The sequence below is a fragment of the Tarenaya hassleriana genome, unplaced genomic scaffold (assembly GCF_000463585.1).
Source record: "Tarenaya hassleriana unplaced genomic scaffold, ASM46358v1 Cleome1, whole genome shotgun sequence".
In the NCBI taxonomy this organism is placed as follows: Eukaryota; Viridiplantae; Streptophyta; class Magnoliopsida; order Brassicales; family Cleomaceae; genus Tarenaya; species Tarenaya hassleriana.
Genome location: NW_010960187.1, coordinates 8,849,897 through 8,866,689, shown reverse-complemented (window position 1 = coordinate 8,866,689; position 16,793 = coordinate 8,849,897). Strand labels below are relative to the sequence as shown.

General features: G+C 38.7%; 6 protein-coding genes across 16 annotated transcripts; 2 read left to right on the top strand and 4 right to left on the bottom strand.

Annotated features, from left to right (window-relative positions):
• Window positions 1-67: 67 nt before the first annotated feature.
• On the bottom strand, window positions 68-3,336 carry LOC104820498 (probable receptor-like protein kinase At5g18500). 5 transcript variants are annotated; one of them, XM_010550960.2, is made up of 9 exons: window positions 2,878-3,333; window positions 2,670-2,760; window positions 1,686-2,349; window positions 1,498-1,602; window positions 1,256-1,378; window positions 1,016-1,186; window positions 807-936; window positions 512-724; window positions 68-400 (listed from the first exon to the last, which is right to left on the bottom strand). In XM_010550960.2, the coding sequence occupies exons 3-9, from the start codon at window positions 2,324-2,326 to the stop codon at window positions 287-289; spliced, it is 1,497 nt and encodes a 498-aa protein (XP_010549262.1). In that variant the 5' UTR covers window positions 2,327-2,349; window positions 2,670-2,760; window positions 2,878-3,333; the 3' UTR covers window positions 68-286. The 5 variants fall into 5 exon arrangements, with proteins under 5 accessions (XP_010549262.1, XP_010549277.1, XP_010549295.1 ...); XM_010550975.2 differs by having other exon boundaries at window positions 2,670-2,698; XM_010550993.2 differs by having other exon boundaries at window positions 68-349; window positions 2,670-3,336.
• Window positions 3,337-4,197: 861 nt separating this feature from the next.
• On the bottom strand, window positions 4,198-5,513 carry LOC104820490. Its single transcript, XM_010550940.2, has one exon. It carries the CDS (start codon window positions 5,349-5,351, stop codon window positions 4,551-4,553), a length of 801 nt encoding a protein of 266 aa, XP_010549242.1. The 5' UTR covers window positions 5,352-5,513; the 3' UTR covers window positions 4,198-4,550.
• A 390-nt stretch (window positions 5,514-5,903) lies between these two features.
• LOC104820476 lies at window positions 5,904-7,740 on the bottom strand. 3 transcript variants are annotated; one of them, XM_010550927.1, is made up of 3 exons: window positions 7,654-7,740; window positions 7,062-7,228; window positions 5,904-6,176 (listed from the first exon to the last, which is right to left on the bottom strand). In XM_010550927.1, the coding sequence occupies exons 2-3, from the start codon at window positions 7,207-7,209 to the stop codon at window positions 6,013-6,015; spliced, it is 312 nt and encodes a 103-aa protein (XP_010549229.1). In that variant the 5' UTR covers window positions 7,210-7,228; window positions 7,654-7,740; the 3' UTR covers window positions 5,904-6,012. The 3 variants fall into 3 exon arrangements, with proteins under 3 accessions (XP_010549229.1, XP_010549224.1, XP_010549232.1); XM_010550922.1 differs by having other exon boundaries at window positions 7,062-7,233; window positions 7,654-7,721; XM_010550930.1 differs by lacking the exon at window positions 7,654-7,740 and adding an exon at window positions 7,476-7,584 and having other exon boundaries at window positions 7,062-7,233.
• A 935-nt stretch (window positions 7,741-8,675) lies between these two features.
• On the top strand, window positions 8,676-12,620 carry LOC104820456 (aspartic proteinase A1-like). Of its 5 annotated transcripts, none has more exons than XM_010550901.1 (14): window positions 8,676-8,781; window positions 9,609-9,966; window positions 10,061-10,121; window positions 10,219-10,313; window positions 10,395-10,507; window positions 10,683-10,851; window positions 10,962-11,001; window positions 11,092-11,156; window positions 11,309-11,422; window positions 11,515-11,570; window positions 11,666-11,810; window positions 11,915-12,034; window positions 12,145-12,233; window positions 12,328-12,620. In XM_010550901.1, exons 2-14 carry the CDS (start codon window positions 9,610-9,612, stop codon window positions 12,410-12,412), a joined length of 1,509 nt encoding a protein of 502 aa, XP_010549203.1. In that variant the 5' UTR covers window positions 8,676-8,781; window position 9,609; the 3' UTR covers window positions 12,413-12,620. The 5 variants fall into 5 exon arrangements, with proteins under 5 accessions (XP_010549203.1, XP_010549210.1, XP_010549215.1 ...); XM_010550908.2 differs by having other exon boundaries at window positions 8,678-8,776; XM_010550913.2 differs by having other exon boundaries at window positions 8,683-8,781; window positions 9,599-9,966.
• A 143-nt stretch (window positions 12,621-12,763) lies between these two features.
• On the bottom strand, window positions 12,764-13,291 carry LOC109117011 (hydrophobic protein RCI2B-like). Its single transcript, XM_019203452.1, has 2 exons — window positions 13,085-13,291; window positions 12,764-12,948 (listed from the first exon to the last, which is right to left on the bottom strand). The coding sequence occupies exons 1-2, from the start codon at window positions 13,163-13,165 to the stop codon at window positions 12,865-12,867; spliced, it is 165 nt and encodes a 54-aa protein (XP_019058997.1). The 5' UTR covers window positions 13,166-13,291; the 3' UTR covers window positions 12,764-12,864.
• Window positions 13,292-13,576: 285 nt separating this feature from the next.
• On the top strand, window positions 13,577-14,494 carry LOC104820449. The gene is made up of 2 exons (XM_019202316.1): window positions 13,577-13,738; window positions 14,060-14,494. The coding sequence occupies exons 1-2, from the start codon at window positions 13,642-13,644 to the stop codon at window positions 14,182-14,184; spliced, it is 222 nt and encodes a 73-aa protein (XP_019057861.1). The 5' UTR covers window positions 13,577-13,641; the 3' UTR covers window positions 14,185-14,494.
• Window positions 14,495-16,793: the final 2,299 nt, after the last annotated feature.

The following is a 16,793-nucleotide window of genomic DNA, read 5'->3' as shown; positions in this document are numbered from 1 at the left end:
ACTAGCTGGCTTCGATACTGTTCTTTTCCGTTTCAAGAATCGAAAGATGATTCTGAAGAGATCCACGTTACAGCTGGAAAAAAGCATGTTCATACAATGATTTTATTACGCCAATCCACTAGTCTTTTTAAGAAAACCGGTTTCCATATACAAAACGTGTTCATACATGTATGCATATATCTATCTGTCATCTACTCTTCAAATACGAAAACCCGAAAGAGAACCCGGAAACAATTGCAGAAGAAAGAACCGCATGAGAGAATATCAGTTTTTTTGGATGAATGATTTATCGTCTCTTGCTTTGTGATCTTGAAGCCGAGTTACTTCTGTCTGTATCTGAGCTTTCCTTCTGCAATTCAATATCCATACTCTCCCCGTTAGTTCTGGATCGCCTCCGGTCCTGAAAAGTTTCGGTTTTTTCCCACTCTCGGTTCACTTTTTCCCGTAAACGTTGGATCCAAGGCATAAACTTTCAGACATGTTCTGTTTTCTGGTTATGTTCAGAACTAACCTCTCTGGGAATGGGATATTCCTCGGACTCGAGCATACGGACAACTTGGCTCATGTTCGGTCTCTTGTCTGAATCTGGATCGACGCATCTCAGAGCCGTCAAGAGGGCACGTTTCAACGCTCTCCTCGGTGGTTTTACCTCTATGTTTGGATCCACAACTTCTTCTGATCTTCTACTCCCCACCATCATCTTCAACCAGTCCACTAGATTCACCTGCAGATGAGTTTGATCCAGATAACAAGTCATCAAATACCGATCTGAATCACGGAAAATAACATCGATATAGCACGCTCACCTCGTGAGCAGGACGCCCGTAATCTACAGGATCTCTTCCAGTGATTGCTTCTAAGATCAAAACCCCAAAGCTGTAGACATCGCTCTTCTCGTTTAAAAGTCCGGTATTTGCGTATTCTGGAGCAACATACCTGCAGGGAAATCAGTAAAGTTGGGTTGAGAAATCGAGGTATGAGTACTTACTCGGCTTTTTCAGGAATTCCTGCTTACCCGAACGTTCCCATTACTCTAGTGGTTACATGGCTTTTCCCGGAACCGAGCAACTTGGCAAGGCCGAAATCCGAAACCTTGGCATTGAACTCGTCATCAATTAGTATATTGCTCGCCTTTATGTCTCGGTGAACTACTTTCGGCTCTATAGCCTCGTGCAGATACGCAAGACTGCAGAAAGGACCCGTGTTTAGATCAGAAAAAGACGAAGATGGAAGACGAGAAGAAGAGTCGGCTTACCCTTTGGCTGTACCGATGAGAACTTTCATCCGAGCTTCCCAAGTGAGATATCCATGGTGTCTCATCCCTCCATGAAGCCATTGTTCTAGGTTTCCGTTGTTAACATACTCATAAACTAACATCCTACAGTTTGTGAAACACCATTGTTGTCAATGTCAGATATGCAAGCTTCTGCAGCCGAAAAACTTGGGAAACGAAAAGCAAATTATGGAGAAAACCCCCGAGTTTTCGAGGGTTTTTACCTGTGTGTACCCTCGATACAGTATCCAAGAAGACGAACCAAGTTCTTGTGGCGAACATGGCCAATAGCTTCGACTTCAACGCTGAACTCTTTCTCAGCTTGGCCCCTACAAATAATCCATTTGCAGCAGCAAAACTCAGCAGAGAGGAACAAAACCAAATGAGAGCAAAAGAATTTTCAGAATCTCACAAGTTGTTCAGAATCTTTTTCACTGCGACTTGAGCTCCATTGATCAACTTTCCGCTGTATACAACTCCGTATCCACCTTCCCCGACAACGTTTTCCTTTGCAAACTTGCCTGTTGCTAACTCAAGATCTCTCAGAGTGAACCAGTGGCCCCAACCGAGGTGAGTAAACTCGGGTAGACCGGTCAGAGGGGATGGACCTGCCATATTATATGAAGAAGAAGAAGAAGGTTTGATCGCTCCACCCGAAAAACCTTCTTCCCCTGACTGCAACTGAGAATGTTTACGAAATGATCCTGACCGACTATAACCTCGGTTCTTTCTCCTCCCCACATCCAAACGAAGCAAATCTTTATCAGATTCTTTACTGTCTTTGTCACGAATCGTTAGAAGAGCAACGTTGCTTGCTGAGTCATGTTCATCAATTCCGACTTCTTTGATCTCCTTGGAGACAGGAGGGGTTTGGCTAACTGGAAGAAGACTGGTTATAGATCTTCTTGATTTCTTTTTCGAGGTGAGACAAAACGAGAGAACAGAGAGGATGGCTATGATGAACAATGCAACGGCTAATCCCATCACTTCCCAGAGCTTAAGACCAAACACATGGCTGTTTCTTGAGAGCTGGTCTTTCAGATGACCACCCATTGTTCCTCAATCTGAATAATTCCCTGACAATAACATGTAGCATCAATTTAGAATCTTCAGACGGAAAGATTCCACTGGTCTGAAAATCATGTGAGTTCAAGGCTCAGTGGCCCCATGTTATCCACAGAAATTGGAGGGGTTAACCATAAACCCAGAGAAAGACATGTTCCCAAGAAAATCAAGAACATAAAACCCAGAGCATATGACAGCAAATTAATCGTGCAATCCAATAATGCATCAGACAAGTCAAGCAACTTAGCATAAAGACATTGAATTTTACCTGTCCTGTTGTTTTTAAATTCAGAATTCAACTATTTACGAGAGAGGGAGTTCGAATTTTCACCTCAAAGAACGCAAAGGGAAGATCAAAACCTGCAAAGTTCAGATCTTTGAATGCAGATTACACATAAACAAGATCCCAAAATAAACAAAAGCTGAAATCCAAAACCCATTTCACAAAACACCAAAATCCATCAGAAAACAACACAGAAGAAGCCAAACCCAGATGCCAGAATTCAACCAAATCAACAGCTCAGATAAAAAGACGGGACCTTTTTTCTCTCTCTCTCTCTCTGGAAAGGCAAGAGTCAATGTTGGGGGAGAATGAAAGGACTGTCGGATCTAAGATGGCAAGGAGCTGTCATGTAACCAAAGCAACAACAGTAACAATAGCGAGAAACCAAAACAAATGGGGACTTTTTTTAAATCTTTGCTTAAATTGTGATGAAGAACAAAGCAAACCATTAAAAAAAGGAGAAAAATTTGAAAGTGGGCAGTGAGATCTGGTGCCATGGTTATTGAGGAAAGGAAGAGGAAATGGAGTTATCAAGTGGTAGGTGATGAAGTTTCAGTTTCTTTTTTTTTTTTTTTTGGGTGTGGTGAGATATCTTGCATTGCATTGCATCACATTACACTACCTTCACACAAAAAATGAAAAAAAAAAAAAAACAGAATAGTATAAATACTCAGAATTTAGAGGGTACACGGAGAGGAGAAGCAATGGAAATGCGTAAGGTCCCATCCCTTGTGTTTCTGTGAAGGATGATGATGATGATGATGATGACCGCGTCTTTACTGCCGCCATTGATGTTTGTTTTATTACATGGAAAAAACATAACAGCAAAAGTTGTTGTGATTAAGTAAAAAATTAGGACTAATAAATGTGAACAATATATATATATATATATAAAATTTTCTGCCCATTTTCGAGGATTATTTTTATATACGATTGAGATTCTATTAATTCATTTAAAAAAATCATACTCAAATAAATTTTTAGATTGAATTAGTTCAAATATAATTACAGTCGTAAAATTATATCTGAATCCAAATGATGAATCGAATTCCATATCTTACAATATACTGTTTTCTATTTCCGTGGAATATCATATTCTACTTTGATATCGTATATCAAATTTTGTTAGTTTCTTATTTATGTATTTTTATTCATATTTTCATTGAAGCTCCACAATGCATGAGATATAGGTTGGTTGCTGAGTCGAGTTTGCCATCTCCCTGAAAGAGAAAGTCTAACAAACCGAGGGCTTTTATTTATCGTATATCCAAAGCCGTCATTTGTAGATCTCCCCAACTCATCATCTTATATCTAAATGCTTTTTTATTAATTTTTTGGCCTAAAAAAAGATGATTATAATTATATTAATTGGACCGACCATTTCCAATTGTAAGAAAAAAAAAATGTTCCCAAATTGAGCTTTTTGGGCCAACGGGAGGAAGAGTGTAAATGGGTTTGACAAGATTCAAACTTTTACAGTCCGAGCTCGTCATTTATCGAGATGAATTTTTTTTTTTTTTTGTTTATAGGTTCGGTTCGGACAAAGAAGCATTTACGGGAAAAAAACACTTTCCTCTTCAAGACGTCAGGTGAATTTATGATCGTATGTATACACATCACAACACTTTGGATTCAGATTTCCGGAATCATCAGAATCATATATATATATATATATATAAAGAAAACGCCAGGCCACACAACTCCACCGATTCCAAACACAGTCAACGACCAAGAACAAGACAAAGATCACCACTTTGAATCAGAATCTTGCCTAGTCCATGAATCTTCTTCAGTACCATCATCATCATGGACGACAAGGACAACCCTTATGTCCTCAGACACATGTTCCACAAAAAAGCCACGGCCTTTCCATCAGACAAATTCCCACAAGAACAAGAACCTTGTACCTGTTTTGAGATCAAACCCTTTTCACTTTGATGCATCTGCCTCCGGTTTGACATTACCATTCTGCGGACTCTCCTTCGTTGTATCTCCATTGCTCTTGATCTGACCCGGATTCATAGCATTCGCAGAGCTCTCCCCTTCTCTCACAGTCCCGTTCGCGTTCTTCGCCGCCGCAACCGGACTCGGTTTCGGTATCACATCGGCATGTACCGACCGGTTCGCGGCGGAGCCAGAGAGCTCGACGGAGGCTTCCTTGAGCCGTGGAACAACGGCCCTGGCTCTCTCTTTTCCGGCAAGCATGACGACGTGTTCGAGAGCCTCACGCGCTCTCTTCCTCGCCAACGCCGCCTCACGAGCCCTCCGGTCGGCGTCGCATCTCAAGGCGTAGACGGCCTTAGTCATGGACGCGGCGGCGATCTTGGCGGCGCAGAGAAGGATGTCGGCGAGCTGTTTGTCGATGAATGGGACTCCGTCGCTGCGAACAGAGAGGTCAAAGAACGAGAACGAGGCGGGACTCCGACACGGCGGACACAGATACGATGGCGGTTTCGCGTCGGCCGCGCATTGGGAGTGGGTCAAAGAGAAGCAATTGGAACAGGAAACCCTGCGAGAGGGATGCGGCGGAGACGAGTCGTAGAAGGCGAAGCAGGAGGGGCAAAACGACGTTGGGTGGTTGCGGAGGACGCAGTGCGTGCAGAGCACACGCATTGCGCTCCGGAGGCGTACGGTGTGTCTAATCCATGGATTTTTAGCACCGCATTCGTCGCACCTCACCGGCGGAGAAGTTACAGAAACTGACGAAGTCGATGTCGACGTCACGGACATGGCAATCGAGAGTTTGCAGAAATTAGGGTTTCCGAAACCCTAACTTGATGATGGGTGAGAAGTGAGACGATCATCTTTCGTCAAAGATTAGGCGGACATATTGAACGGCGCCGTTTTCTAGGTCTCTCGGATTCTATGCCAAGCCCATGCTCCTGGGCCTTTATTTTAGGCCTACTATGTTAATTTGTTATATTTTTATTAAAAAATACCAAAATAGTACAATTTACAAAAATCTAAGTAATTTTTTTAATAAGTTAAAAAAATTGTTTTTATTATTTTCCTAGCATTTATATTTCAATTTTTAAGTTATTGTTTCACTTTTTCAATTAAGAAAATTCCATTAAAAAATAATTTTTTTGGGTGCTTCATATTATAATCGATTCCAGCATCCGGGAAAAAAAACCGTCAATCAACATTTTCAATGAAAAAAATATCTAATTGAATTATTAAAACTATTTTATCCAATTAAATTGAATAAAAAAAATGGAACCAAATTTATTTCTTATTCTTAACTACTTTGTAATTATAAAACTGGAAAGTACCCAAAAAAAGGTTGTATAAAAAGTAAAGTTTATTTATACATATGAATTCACATACATATAGAAGTTCAATGGGGGAAAAAAAACTTAAGGGCAAAGATATGAAGTGGTTGGTTACACACTCATGGAAGTGAAGCTTTGGGCTGGTTGGGAAGGTCAAAGGCAGCAACATTCTGTGGCTCGCACTCCGGACTGAAGAGACGAACCAGCAGAGCCGTGGAGGTACTAACGGTCACGGCTCCACAGCCCGCCCACCTCAGGCTTCTCGGCACAGTTATCCTTGGACCTGCACATTCACCAGACAACAACGTCATTAGCCACCGTCTCTTGAGTCTTGAGAATGTACATTTTGTTGTTGTTTACAACCAACCCATGGTGTGTAAAGAGATTTTTGCCTCATGTTCGATCCATATGTGCACCGTGCAGCAAAACCCATCACAAGAAATGGATTCATAAACCTAATGTGAGATGGAACCTGAACAACATTCAGCTGGCTGATCATGTCACTCCTTGATTCAGTTGCAGAGCAGGAATAGAAATGCGTCGGGAAAATGAGGAATCCAAATGTGGCAAATACTCTTGGTCATGTATGCCAAACCTTTGGCGTTCTAAAAGACATGTGAGATTCATCTACTCTGTACAAACTAGACAAACTGGCAATGGGCAAGCCATTCTTCCCATGAGGAATATCCACGTCCACATCCTGTGTTTCCTTCAACGGAACAAGGAGGAAGACCGAGATCATCTATATTTCTTAATGATTATTTTAGGTCACACCTTGAAAACTCCCTGATTCATATAATCGCAATTGTGAAGCATACTTGCAACTTTCTATTGGATACAAGCCCTTAATCTCCGAAAGACGACAATTCTGTCCGATCATGGACAGCATGGAATTTCCTTATCATACTTGGAGTACACAGAATCACAATGGCAATCGGTATATGTTCAAGGAGATTTGATGAAGTGGCCAAAATGACGCAAATGGTCAACTTCGAAAGCTCAGGCAAGTAGAATAGCTTCTTTAGATAGGATAGTCTTTTCACCAGCATACAAAGATGTAGTAAATTGTCGAAAAATAATAGAAAGACATTTTCTATAAGTGAACTGACACTTATATCGATCGGAGCGGCTCGGTGAAAGCAGTGAAGTGAAGGAGAGAACAACTAACCATAGTGAAGTCTGCAGAGAACCCAGAAACCGAGAGCTCCACCGACAGTGAAAATGGCAGCGGTCTGTTTCATCAATTTGGAGCATGGTTTTGCATCTGATCTCATCAAGTCTCCCTCTGACCATCCCAACAGCTGCCTCAACGCCATCTCTTGATTCTCTTCCTCTCTTTACTATCACAAATGATTACACTTCAATTAAAACCCACCACCCAAAATCCAAACTTTTTGGTACTTGCAATTTATGAACGAAAAAACCCCGCGCAAGTATAAGAAGATGTACATGAGAAGGAAAAACAAAAAGAAAGCTCATTTCGATCAATTCTACCCAAGAATTGAACCATCCTTCTCTCTAAAATGAAACCAATCAAACAGTGACGAGAGATAAAAACACAACAAAAACAACGAAGAAATACGTTTTCTAATACACAGATGTTCATTTCGTCATTTCATCGAACACTTTGGAGGCAATCTCAAACCCCCGAAACAGAAGCTCCACGGTTTCGGATCCAAGCAAGTAAAAACGAAAGAATTCAAATAAGTAAAATAAAATTCATAGAAAAATGGTAAGAAGGGAGATTGAGCTGAGGTTACCGGATGCCGGAGAATCTCTCTCGTCTCCGGTAAAGCTTGCTTACGTTGCTGTGTGTGAGAATTCGTTGAACAAAATCTCATAAGAAAATGGGCCGTATATGGGCCGACGTTTTAAACCTTATATTAGATGAATGGACTTGACTCATCTCATACAAATGGGCCGTATATGGGCTAACGTTTTAAACCTCATATCAGATGAATGGGCTTGGCCCATTAATAATATATGGATCAACGTGATACACGTGGCCGGGATGGGACCATTTAATGTAAGCTCCAATCACAAGATGGCATAAATAAATGCAATGGTTGGTGTCGAATTCATCGTTGTCAGATTTTTTTTATTAGTGGAAAAAAAAAGGGACGGATCAGGAGGAGATAATGAAAACAAATATTTCCATTTTACCTTATTTATTTGAATTTATACAATAATAATAATATATACAAAAAAAACTTTTAAGTTTAAAATTTCAAATTTTATCAAAATATCCAAAATTCAAAAAATACTTTTTCATTTATCCACTCCAATATTAAGTTTAAATAATATATTATATCATAATAAATCGATATTTTTAAAAACTTTTATTAAATATTTTTTTAAATTTTTTTTATTTTTATTTTAAGTAGATTAATTTTATTTAGTGGGATAGATCATGGAAATTTTAAAGAAATATTTCAAAATTAAATATCGTTTTATCTTTGTCAATAATAGTAAACTCATAGCATGACAAATATAGTGATGGATCTTGTGATCTTTATAATCCAACGTTATAGAATGAGTGGCCATTTTTTTTATAAATATTTTTGGTAATTTTTGCAAGAGATGGACTAAGTCATTTGACAAAAAAAAAAAAGAAATGGGCTAAGTTAATATTTATTCTTGAAAAAAGGTCTAATGCGAAAGAAAATTAGAGAAAGGGAGTGCGACTTTATTGCATTTATCCCAAGAAAAAGATTTTAAAAAAGTATATAATAAACAAAATTGTCGTTTTCCAAGTCTCGAGAAAATATCAGTAGATGAGAAGAGATGAGAAAAAGCGGGGCAAGCGAAGGGCATTAACGTCTGCTCCAGCATTCTGGGTTTTGGCTACCTGATCTCATCCACTTGTTTCTCTCTCCAACGCGAGTTAGGTTTGCGTTTGTCCCATGAATCTCTCTCTTGTCTTTTTTTTTTTGTTGGAAAAAAAAAATCTCTTTCATGTTCTTGAGCTGCTTTGGGTTCAGGTAACAGTTACAGCTCATGAACTCGTGCTGTGTGAAGCTCTGTGTTGTCTTGCGTCTTTCAGTTTACTTGATGTGATAACTAATCACTCTCTGATTAAGTGGGTGGGTTTATTAACAATTAGCAGCACTAGTCTTTGTTGATTGAACAATCTTGGGTTGTGTTATAATGCTTTTCATGAATTCGAAAAGGCGCAAAGTGGAAAGCTTGTGAAAGAAAAGTACCCAGGAGCGACCTTTTTCACTTGATTTTATGTTGGGAAGAAGAAGAAAGACGCAAACTTTTTGGAGAAGGGATAGACAAACGCTAGATGCTATTGATTTTTCAAAGAAAGTTTGGATTTTTCTTTATCTGAGAATACAATCTTTCTGTTTTTTGGGTCATCTGAATCGTTTCTATTAATGGGTCTCCTTTGATTTTCTCTGGGAAAATGATGAATAACTGATCGATTTCCTCTAAAACTGTACCTTGAACATCAGATACTGATTGACGGGTAGATTCTAGTGTTTTTTCAACAAAAAAAAAGTTTGAATTTTTCTTTATTTGAGAATACAATCTTTATGTTTTTGAGTCATCTGAATCGTGTCTGTTAATGGGTTTCCTTTGGTTTTTACTGGGAAAATGATGAACAGCTTGATTTCCTCTTAAACTGTACCTTGAGCATCAGATACTGATCTATGGATCTTTAAATAGAGTGTTTACTGAACAAAGTTTCTTACTTTCAAGCAATTGACAGGATGGTTTCCTCTGAAACGCGACAAAAGCTCTTTCGACAAGTCATTTGTCTATGTCTCTTAGCTACCTTGCTTCACCCCACAACCTCCAGTGATCTGTTTCGCATTGGTCTGAAGAAACGTCAACTAGAGCTTGACGATGTCCGAGCAAACAGAGTGATCAGAAAGCTGAAGCATGCAAAGAACCCATCTTCTGCTACTTTAAGTGATTCTAAAGAAGATATTGTGATTCTTAAGAACTACTTGGACGCACAATACTATGGAGTCATCAGTGTCGGAACACCTCCTCAAGAGTTTGACGTTATATTCGACACTGGCAGTTCTAATCTCTGGGTTCCGTCTTCAAAATGCTACTTCTCCGTGAGCTCTGAACTCGAAAGTTCTTGCCTTGGACTTGTTCACGTTTCTTGGAACACGGTTTTCGCTTATGTGTTTGGTTTGGTTTGTTCTTCAGCTGGCCTGTTATTTCCATTCCAAGTACAAGTCAGGGAAATCGAGCACATACACTGAGAACGGTGATTATTACCGATACTTTTTGTTCATCTAATTGATTTACAATTCGTCATTATCATCTCTAACATTGTCTTGTTCTTCGGTTGATGCATAATTCAGGAAAGTCGTGTCAAATACGCTATGGCTCGGGCTCGATCTCTGGTTTTTTCAGTCAAGACAACGTAAAAGTTGGTGATCTTGTGGTCAAGGATCAGGTCTAGCTTGTGTACCATCAATCTCCAACTTTATTTCCTATTAAATTTGCTTCTGCTTTACATGAATCTTCTTACCATCAGGAATTCATCGAAGCTACACGGGAAGGAAGTCTCACTTTCTTGATTGCGAAGTTCGATGGGATTGTCGGGTTAGGTTTTCAGGAGATTTCAGTCGGGAACGCAGTACCGCTGTGGTATGCAATTCTCATATCGATGCGGTTTTCTACTGGATCCATTTGAGGCTAAATCTTTGACATTCTTACATCGCCTCCATCACAAACTATCATTACATTGTCTTCACACTCGTTGTGTCTAACGACGTGTTTCTGCATAAACATCATGTGATGTGATTCAGTGGCTCTACTGCAGGTATAACATGGTGAATCAAGAGCTCGTGAAGGAACAGGTTTTCTCCTTTTGGCTGAACCGTGATCCGGATGCTGAAACAGGAGGTGAGATTGTGTTTGGTGGTGTTGATTCCAAACACTTCAAAGGAAACCACACTTATGTTCCTGTTACTACAAAGGGTTATTGGCAGGTGAGTGAGCAAACACACTTTTTGCCTGTAAATGTCTCTTTACGTCTTCTTGGGTTGTAAGATTTAGCTTGACTGGTTAACATCTATTCATTTTATTACAATTATGTTAGTTTGAGTTGGGTGACATTCTCGTCGGAAACAGCTCAACCGGTAAAGTTTAATCTTTGTTATGTTGATATATAGATTTCTGACTTGAAAGCCGAATAGGATCTCATGAAACTGGTGAAAGCTGTTCTGTAGGTTTCTGTGAACAAGGTTGTGCTGCAATCATGGATTCAGGAACTTCACTTCTGGCTGGTCCAACTGTAAGAAAAAACCCGACCCTCTCCATAAGTTACACTACGAAATTGACATCTTTCGATCTCCAAGCTGTTGCTCTATTGGCAAATCATCTAGTCTAGTGTCTTTTTTTCTCTATTGGCAAACCCAACCCTCTCCAAATGTTCTTCTTTATCAGACTGTGATCACACAAATCAACCACGCCATCGGGGCTGAGGGAGTAATTAGCGCTGAGTGTAAGGACGTTGTTTCTGAATACGGAGAACTGATTTGGAATCTCTTGGTTTCAGGGGTATGTTTTCTCGTCTGTTTTGTACGTTTTCTACTGTCCTAACCTCGTGTTTCGGCATTTTTATACCGATATAGTTCTGATGTTTCTTGCAGGTACAGCCCGGTGAAGTGTGTAAACAGCTTGACCTCTGCATTTTCAGCAAACCCAAGTGTGTCTGAATTCTTTACAACAAGTTTTCTTCTTTTTTTCCCTGTTTCTTCAACTAACATTGATAAAACACGGTGTCAATCTTGATGCGGGCAGAACGCTCATCAAAACAGTGGTTGAGAAAGATAATACGGTTGGAGATACGCCATTATGCACGGCCTGTGAGATGGCTGTTGTCTGGGCTCAGACACAGTTGAAGCAAAACAAAACTAAAGAGAGAGTGTTTGAATACATCAACCAGGTAAATCTGCCCAATCTCTTTCTCCTTCCATCCATTCCATTCTCATCGTTATCTTCGATAGAACCGTTCTTCAAATTCCGGGTTTCGTGGTTTGAATTGAACAGCTCTGCGAGAGCCTGCCAAGCCCTGCGGGCGAATCAATCATCGACTGCAATAACATCCACAACATGCCAGATGTTACATTCACTATTGGAGGCAAGCCCTTCACTCTCACCCCAGAGCAGGTAAGAGTTAATACATATATACACTTGCACACACACACACACACATACATGTATATACACAATGCCTTGTTCATAATAAGCTCATCATCTGATTGTAATGATGTTTTCAGTACATTCTCAAAACCGGAGTAGGCTATGCCGAGATGTGCATAAGCGGGTTCTCAGCGTTCGATTTGCCTCCACCGAGGGGTCCTATTTGGTATATTACAATACAACCCTTATCTTACAGATTTTGGCAAGTTTCTTTCCAGTTTAGTCCGGGTTTTTTTTTTTAACTCGCTCCGTGACTGCAGGATCCTCGGTGACGTATTTATGGGGGTCTATCACACGGTATTCGACTCCAAGAATCTGCAGATCGGTCTTGCAGAAGCTGCATAAATGGCTGCTTATCGGTTTACTCTGTAATGCAGCCAATGAATAATCGGGTATTGTAGATAACACTATGATCTTATATCGCGTTTGCGCATGTAGAAACGCTTGTCTATGGCTGTAGAACTCATATATGCTCGAGGTCCGGCCCTTCTGTTTCCTATGTACTCTTTATATATAGTTTTAATAGCCAAGGCTTGGGGGGTGTTCGGACTGATCTTTTGTGTTCATAAGAAATCTGAATCTTGATCGGTTTCTCCTCGAGGTTTGAGTAATGAATGATCTGCGAGATGGGCAAAGCATGAAAGCTGGCATTGTGATTGAGCATGATTTGCAGGTTGGAGGAGATTATGAAATTCGGGTTGAAACCAAACTTTTCATTAGACAGAGAAATTGAAAGGTACATCTGAAACATACTTTGAATCTGAGAATGCAAGATGGAAGGTGGATCTTTTGAGTTGCTAATGGGTGAGAACATAAACAGCATAGACAATTCCTGGGAGATATCCGAATAACGTTAGGACCAGACAGATCCAAAACTCCACCTGCAACTCATGTTTTTTTCAGTAACACCCGTTATCCCCCAAAACAAGAAGAAACTCAGTTCTATGCTCATACAAAACATATATATACATACATACACACACACATATATATATATATATACATATATAGACATACCTTGCAGCCAAATCCGAGGAAGACGCCAACAGGAGGCAAGAAGATCGCCAGTAGGATGTCAATGAAAGTGGCATCTCCCATTTTTCTTCTTTTTTTTTTTTAAATTTTTATGGTTTCCTTCTGTGGACAAGTTAACGTATTAACCAAGAACTAATCAATCAAGAAGAAGACTTTCTTGATCCCATAATATAGGGATTAAAACCGCCAACTCCTGTATCTTTGGAACTGTTTACCTCCTGTGACTGCGGAACTGTTTCAGGTTTTTTTTTTTTTTTTTTTTTTCTGTCTCCATGATCCTTGAATTTAGGCTCCACTAATGAAGGGGAGTTATTTGCGATTCAGACAAACCGACAACGTTAGAAAACATGGGTGGGTTAACTTGACTCAATGCGAAATTAGGGTGGAAAATAAAACATAATAAAAGTTACGGGGCTATTGATGAATAAATTAAAATAAAAATAGGTCATCGTCTTCTGAGCCTTTCACCGGGAACACACTGTCGCCATAGAAACTGATTCGTCTTCGTAAATCTTTGCAGCGACTTCCTAGCGAAGGTCATGAAAACGAGATTTCTCGATTGGTATTTGAAGATCGCAATCGGATCAGCTCTCGTTGGCGGAGGCATGGAATTCTTCATGATCAAGACTGGATTCTGTACGTTTCATCTCTTTTCGCTATTTCGTAGCTGGAATTTAATAGATTTCAATGCTCTCTAATCTGCATACACTGTTAGTCGATCACTGGTTTTAATTATGTCAAATGGGTTTTGGAAAGATTAGGGTTTAGGGGGTTTAAGGTTCACTCTTGGGCTGTGGTTGATTTTCTCACTTTCTGCGGAAGAATTATTTTTGGGTTTAGGGTTTCCTACATTTTCAATCAGTTGTACTTTTCGTCTAGCTTTAATCTCCGTGACGAGTGTTGAACTATGTTGGGTAAGAATCACTGATCGAAGTGTCAAATTTTCCCAATTTGCAGATGATAAAGTCACTGTTTTGGAAGCAGAGAGACGTGCATATGAGGATTCTCCTGAAGCTCAGGCAATTAGAGAAGCTCTTAATCCATGGAGAAACAAGGAAACAGGTACGGGAAAAAGTTCATAGATTACAAAATTTAAGCCTCTTTCGCGGCTTGAGATGTTGTTTTGCATAAACGGATATCAATAGGTATTATCTTCATCTGTGTTTTGTCTATGGAGCTGCATATTCTTATTTTCATAACCATGTTCGAGAAAATCTGCTTCAGATATCGATAGTTGTATTGCAGAGCCATCTTATTGTTCGGTTTCATTAGTGGCATTCACTAGGCTGCCGGCTTTCAGATGTCGTTGCATAATGCCCGGCTTTCAAATTGTAATGCACCTGTTCTCATCTTCATTGAAATAATAGTGAATTATTTTCATTGATTTTGTCACTCGGGTTGCTTTTACTTGTTCCATATCCATGTTTAGAAAATCTGCTTTCTTTCTCCAACATTAGGATTCTAACGTATATCTTTTAGGGTATGCTAACTGCTTTACGTAGAGTCGTCTTACTTTCGGTTTCTCTAATGTCATTCACAAGTATGCGATTGCATGTATCTATGCTTTATAAACATGTGTATATACACAAGGGATAATGTAGTCAATGGAATGGAACTCTGAATCCATATAACAGTACCCTGAAGTGATCATTAGAGCCTCTAATCTAGAGCAGAAATCGCGTTCCCGGTTCAAGAATTTACTTTTCTCAACAGTAAGTGTACCTGATGCAATATATAAGAAACCTTAATGGATTGTTAAAGTACCTTAACTTCAGTATTTACAAAAACATAAACATATCTTTAACCTGTTTCTCCGGATATAGATAATGAATCAGTGCATAAGTCACGGATATAGACTTACCCTTTGGTTAAGTAGACATAGTGTGTTCAGTTTCTCTAATGGCATTGACAAGATGTTCTATACTTGGGTTTTCCCCCAAAATGATGTACATTCTGGCTTTTGTTGCTTCTCTTTGCCTCCTGTGAGTCATGATCATGAACAGATAGTGCTAAAAATCGGCATATGAATCCGCCTCTCTTATCCGTCTTGTTGCTTCGTAACCATCCATTTCCGGCATATGTGGAAAAAAAAAAGTACGTCGGTATTTGAAACATTTGCTATTGTATCGTGGAATCGATATATTCATGTTGCCTGACAGTACATGAATATGTAGTTGAACTTTCTCTGTCTCTTTTGTTCGACCTGCAACTAAGCGAATGTCTTCAAAATTCGGACATCGTCTTCATCAAAGGTTGGGGTAATCGGTCGGCGAAACCTGAAACTCGAAACCGTGGCACGGGTTTTCCGATGTCATGCACTTGACCTCATACTCGCTTCAGCCGATTACTTGAATTTTGGGTACCCGAGCCGAGCCCTATTGTATGCTCCTGCTACTGTTTGAAGATGTTCGTATAGTGAGTTCAAGATTCGGATGTCCGACAGGACATCACCACTGAGCTTCGAAATCTTTTACTCGCTGTCGTGTCCACTACTGTTTGGAGAATCTGTCTTTACGCAGATTACATAGTTTTACATGCATTTCATCTAAAAACTAACATCAAATTCTATATAAAAGTGTGATGTTCTGCTATACTTTATCTTAAAGAATTTTATAAATAAATAAATAAATGAAATTGTACAATAGTAATACATAAAATTACTAGAGCTGGTATATAATTTTTTTGTTGTGAAATAAAATTTAGGTCGCTTTTGAAACCAAAATGATTTCTATGAAAATTAGGTTTTAGGTTATAAAATATAATACTAAGCAACCACACAAGAAAGATTGATCATGTGATATGGAAATTTTAAGAAATATGGAAATCTTTTTAATGATGAGATTATGGTTTAATTTTTAAGAAATGCTAATAATTTCTTAGAGAAATCATTTAAATCATAAAAAATAGTTGGAAAATAAGAAAGGGTTTTGTTACGAATAGTTTATATAAAATAATGTGGCCAAGTTGCCCAACACAATATCTTAGATGATCTCATCTCTGTCAAGATTGCATTCTTCCCTTCACTTCTTTACATGAACAAAAACACAATGTTACAAAAAAAAAATGTTTGATGATTGCATTCACATCTACAATCTCTCTAGTTGTTATAAAAACCGCACATATATAACTTAGAGGAGGTAAAATTTGATAATTGACAACATATTATTCGTTATATTTATTAGGGTGAGTTTAAAAGGGTATTGTATCAAAAATATATTTCCTTTGTTATTTTGACTTCAAGACGTACCATTCTCTAATTGTGATCAGAATTACAATCTAGTCTCATGTTGTTATCAAATGATTAGTGAGATATGCAATGGATGAATATAATGAATTAGTGTGATCACCATAAATTTAACGTTATGATTAATCTGATCAGACCAAACCATAATTTTGGTTACAGTGGTCATATAGTCACCATTGGAAAAAAAAGTATGTTTTGGTTAATTCAATATTTGAATTAATTATATTTAGTTTGGTTTAGGATTGTAGTTTTATTCAGATTGGTTATAGTTTTAATTGAATAAAATGCGACTCCCATTCAATAAATTTAGATTTCAATTCAGAATGGAACTAAATTACACAGAGATAAAGACTGATTTGGTCTCTCAAATGCATTGTTCATATAGTTAAGCAACTATATACACAAACACATGATATATATATATATATATATATATATATATATATA

What these genes read in the sequence shown, in the direction of transcription:
- LOC104820456 (XM_010550899.1), top strand. Translation starts at nt 8,849, where the DNA reads ATGTTCTTGAGCTGCTTTGGGTTCAG. An exon ending in GAGCACATACACTGAGAACG is followed by an intron (nt 10,122 to 10,218) that starts GTGATTATTACC and finishes TGCATAATTCAG; the next exon opens with GAAAGTCGTGTCAAATACGC. An exon ending in CGTCGGAAACAGCTCAACCG is followed by an intron (nt 11,002 to 11,091) that starts GTAAAGTTTAAT and finishes GCTGTTCTGTAG; the next exon opens with GTTTCTGTGAACAAGGTTGT.
- LOC104820498 (XM_010550967.2), bottom strand. Translation starts at nt 2,326, where the DNA reads ATGGGTGGTCATCTGAAAGACCAGCTCTCAAGAAACAGCCATGTGTTT. An exon ending in CTCATCGGTACAGCCAAAGG is followed by an intron (nt 1,187 to 1,255) that starts GTAAGCCGACTC and finishes TCCTTTCTGCAG; the next exon opens with TCTTGCGTATCTGCACGAGG. An exon ending in AATATCCCATTCCCAGAGAG is followed by an intron (nt 401 to 511) that starts GTTAGTTCTGAA and finishes GAAACTTTTCAG; the next exon opens with GACCGGAGGCGATCCAGAAC.
- LOC104820476 (XM_010550927.1), bottom strand. Translation starts at nt 7,209, where the DNA reads ATGGCGTTGAGGCAGCTGTTGGGATGGTCAGAGGGAGACTTGATGAGA. An exon ending in TCTCTGCAGACTTCACTATG is followed by an intron (nt 6,177 to 7,061) that starts GTTAGTTGTTCT and finishes GTGAATGTGCAG; the next exon opens with GTCCAAGGATAACTGTGCCG.
- LOC104820490 (XM_010550940.2), bottom strand. Translation starts at nt 5,351, where the DNA reads ATGTCCGTGACGTCGACATCGACTTCGTCAGTTTCTGTAACTTCTCCG.
- LOC109117011 (XM_019203452.1), bottom strand. Translation starts at nt 13,165, where the DNA reads ATGGGAGATGCCACTTTCATTGACATCCTACTGGCGATCTTCTTGCCT. An exon ending in TCCTCGGATTTGGCTGCAAG is followed by an intron (nt 12,949 to 13,084) that starts GTATGTCTATAT and finishes CATGAGTTGCAG; the next exon opens with GTGGAGTTTTGGATCTGTCT.
- LOC104820449 (XM_019202316.1), top strand. Translation starts at nt 13,642, where the DNA reads ATGAAAACGAGATTTCTCGATTGGTATTTGAAGATCGCAATCGGATCA. An exon ending in CATGATCAAGACTGGATTCT is followed by an intron (nt 13,739 to 14,059) that starts GTACGTTTCATC and finishes CCCAATTTGCAG; the next exon opens with ATGATAAAGTCACTGTTTTG.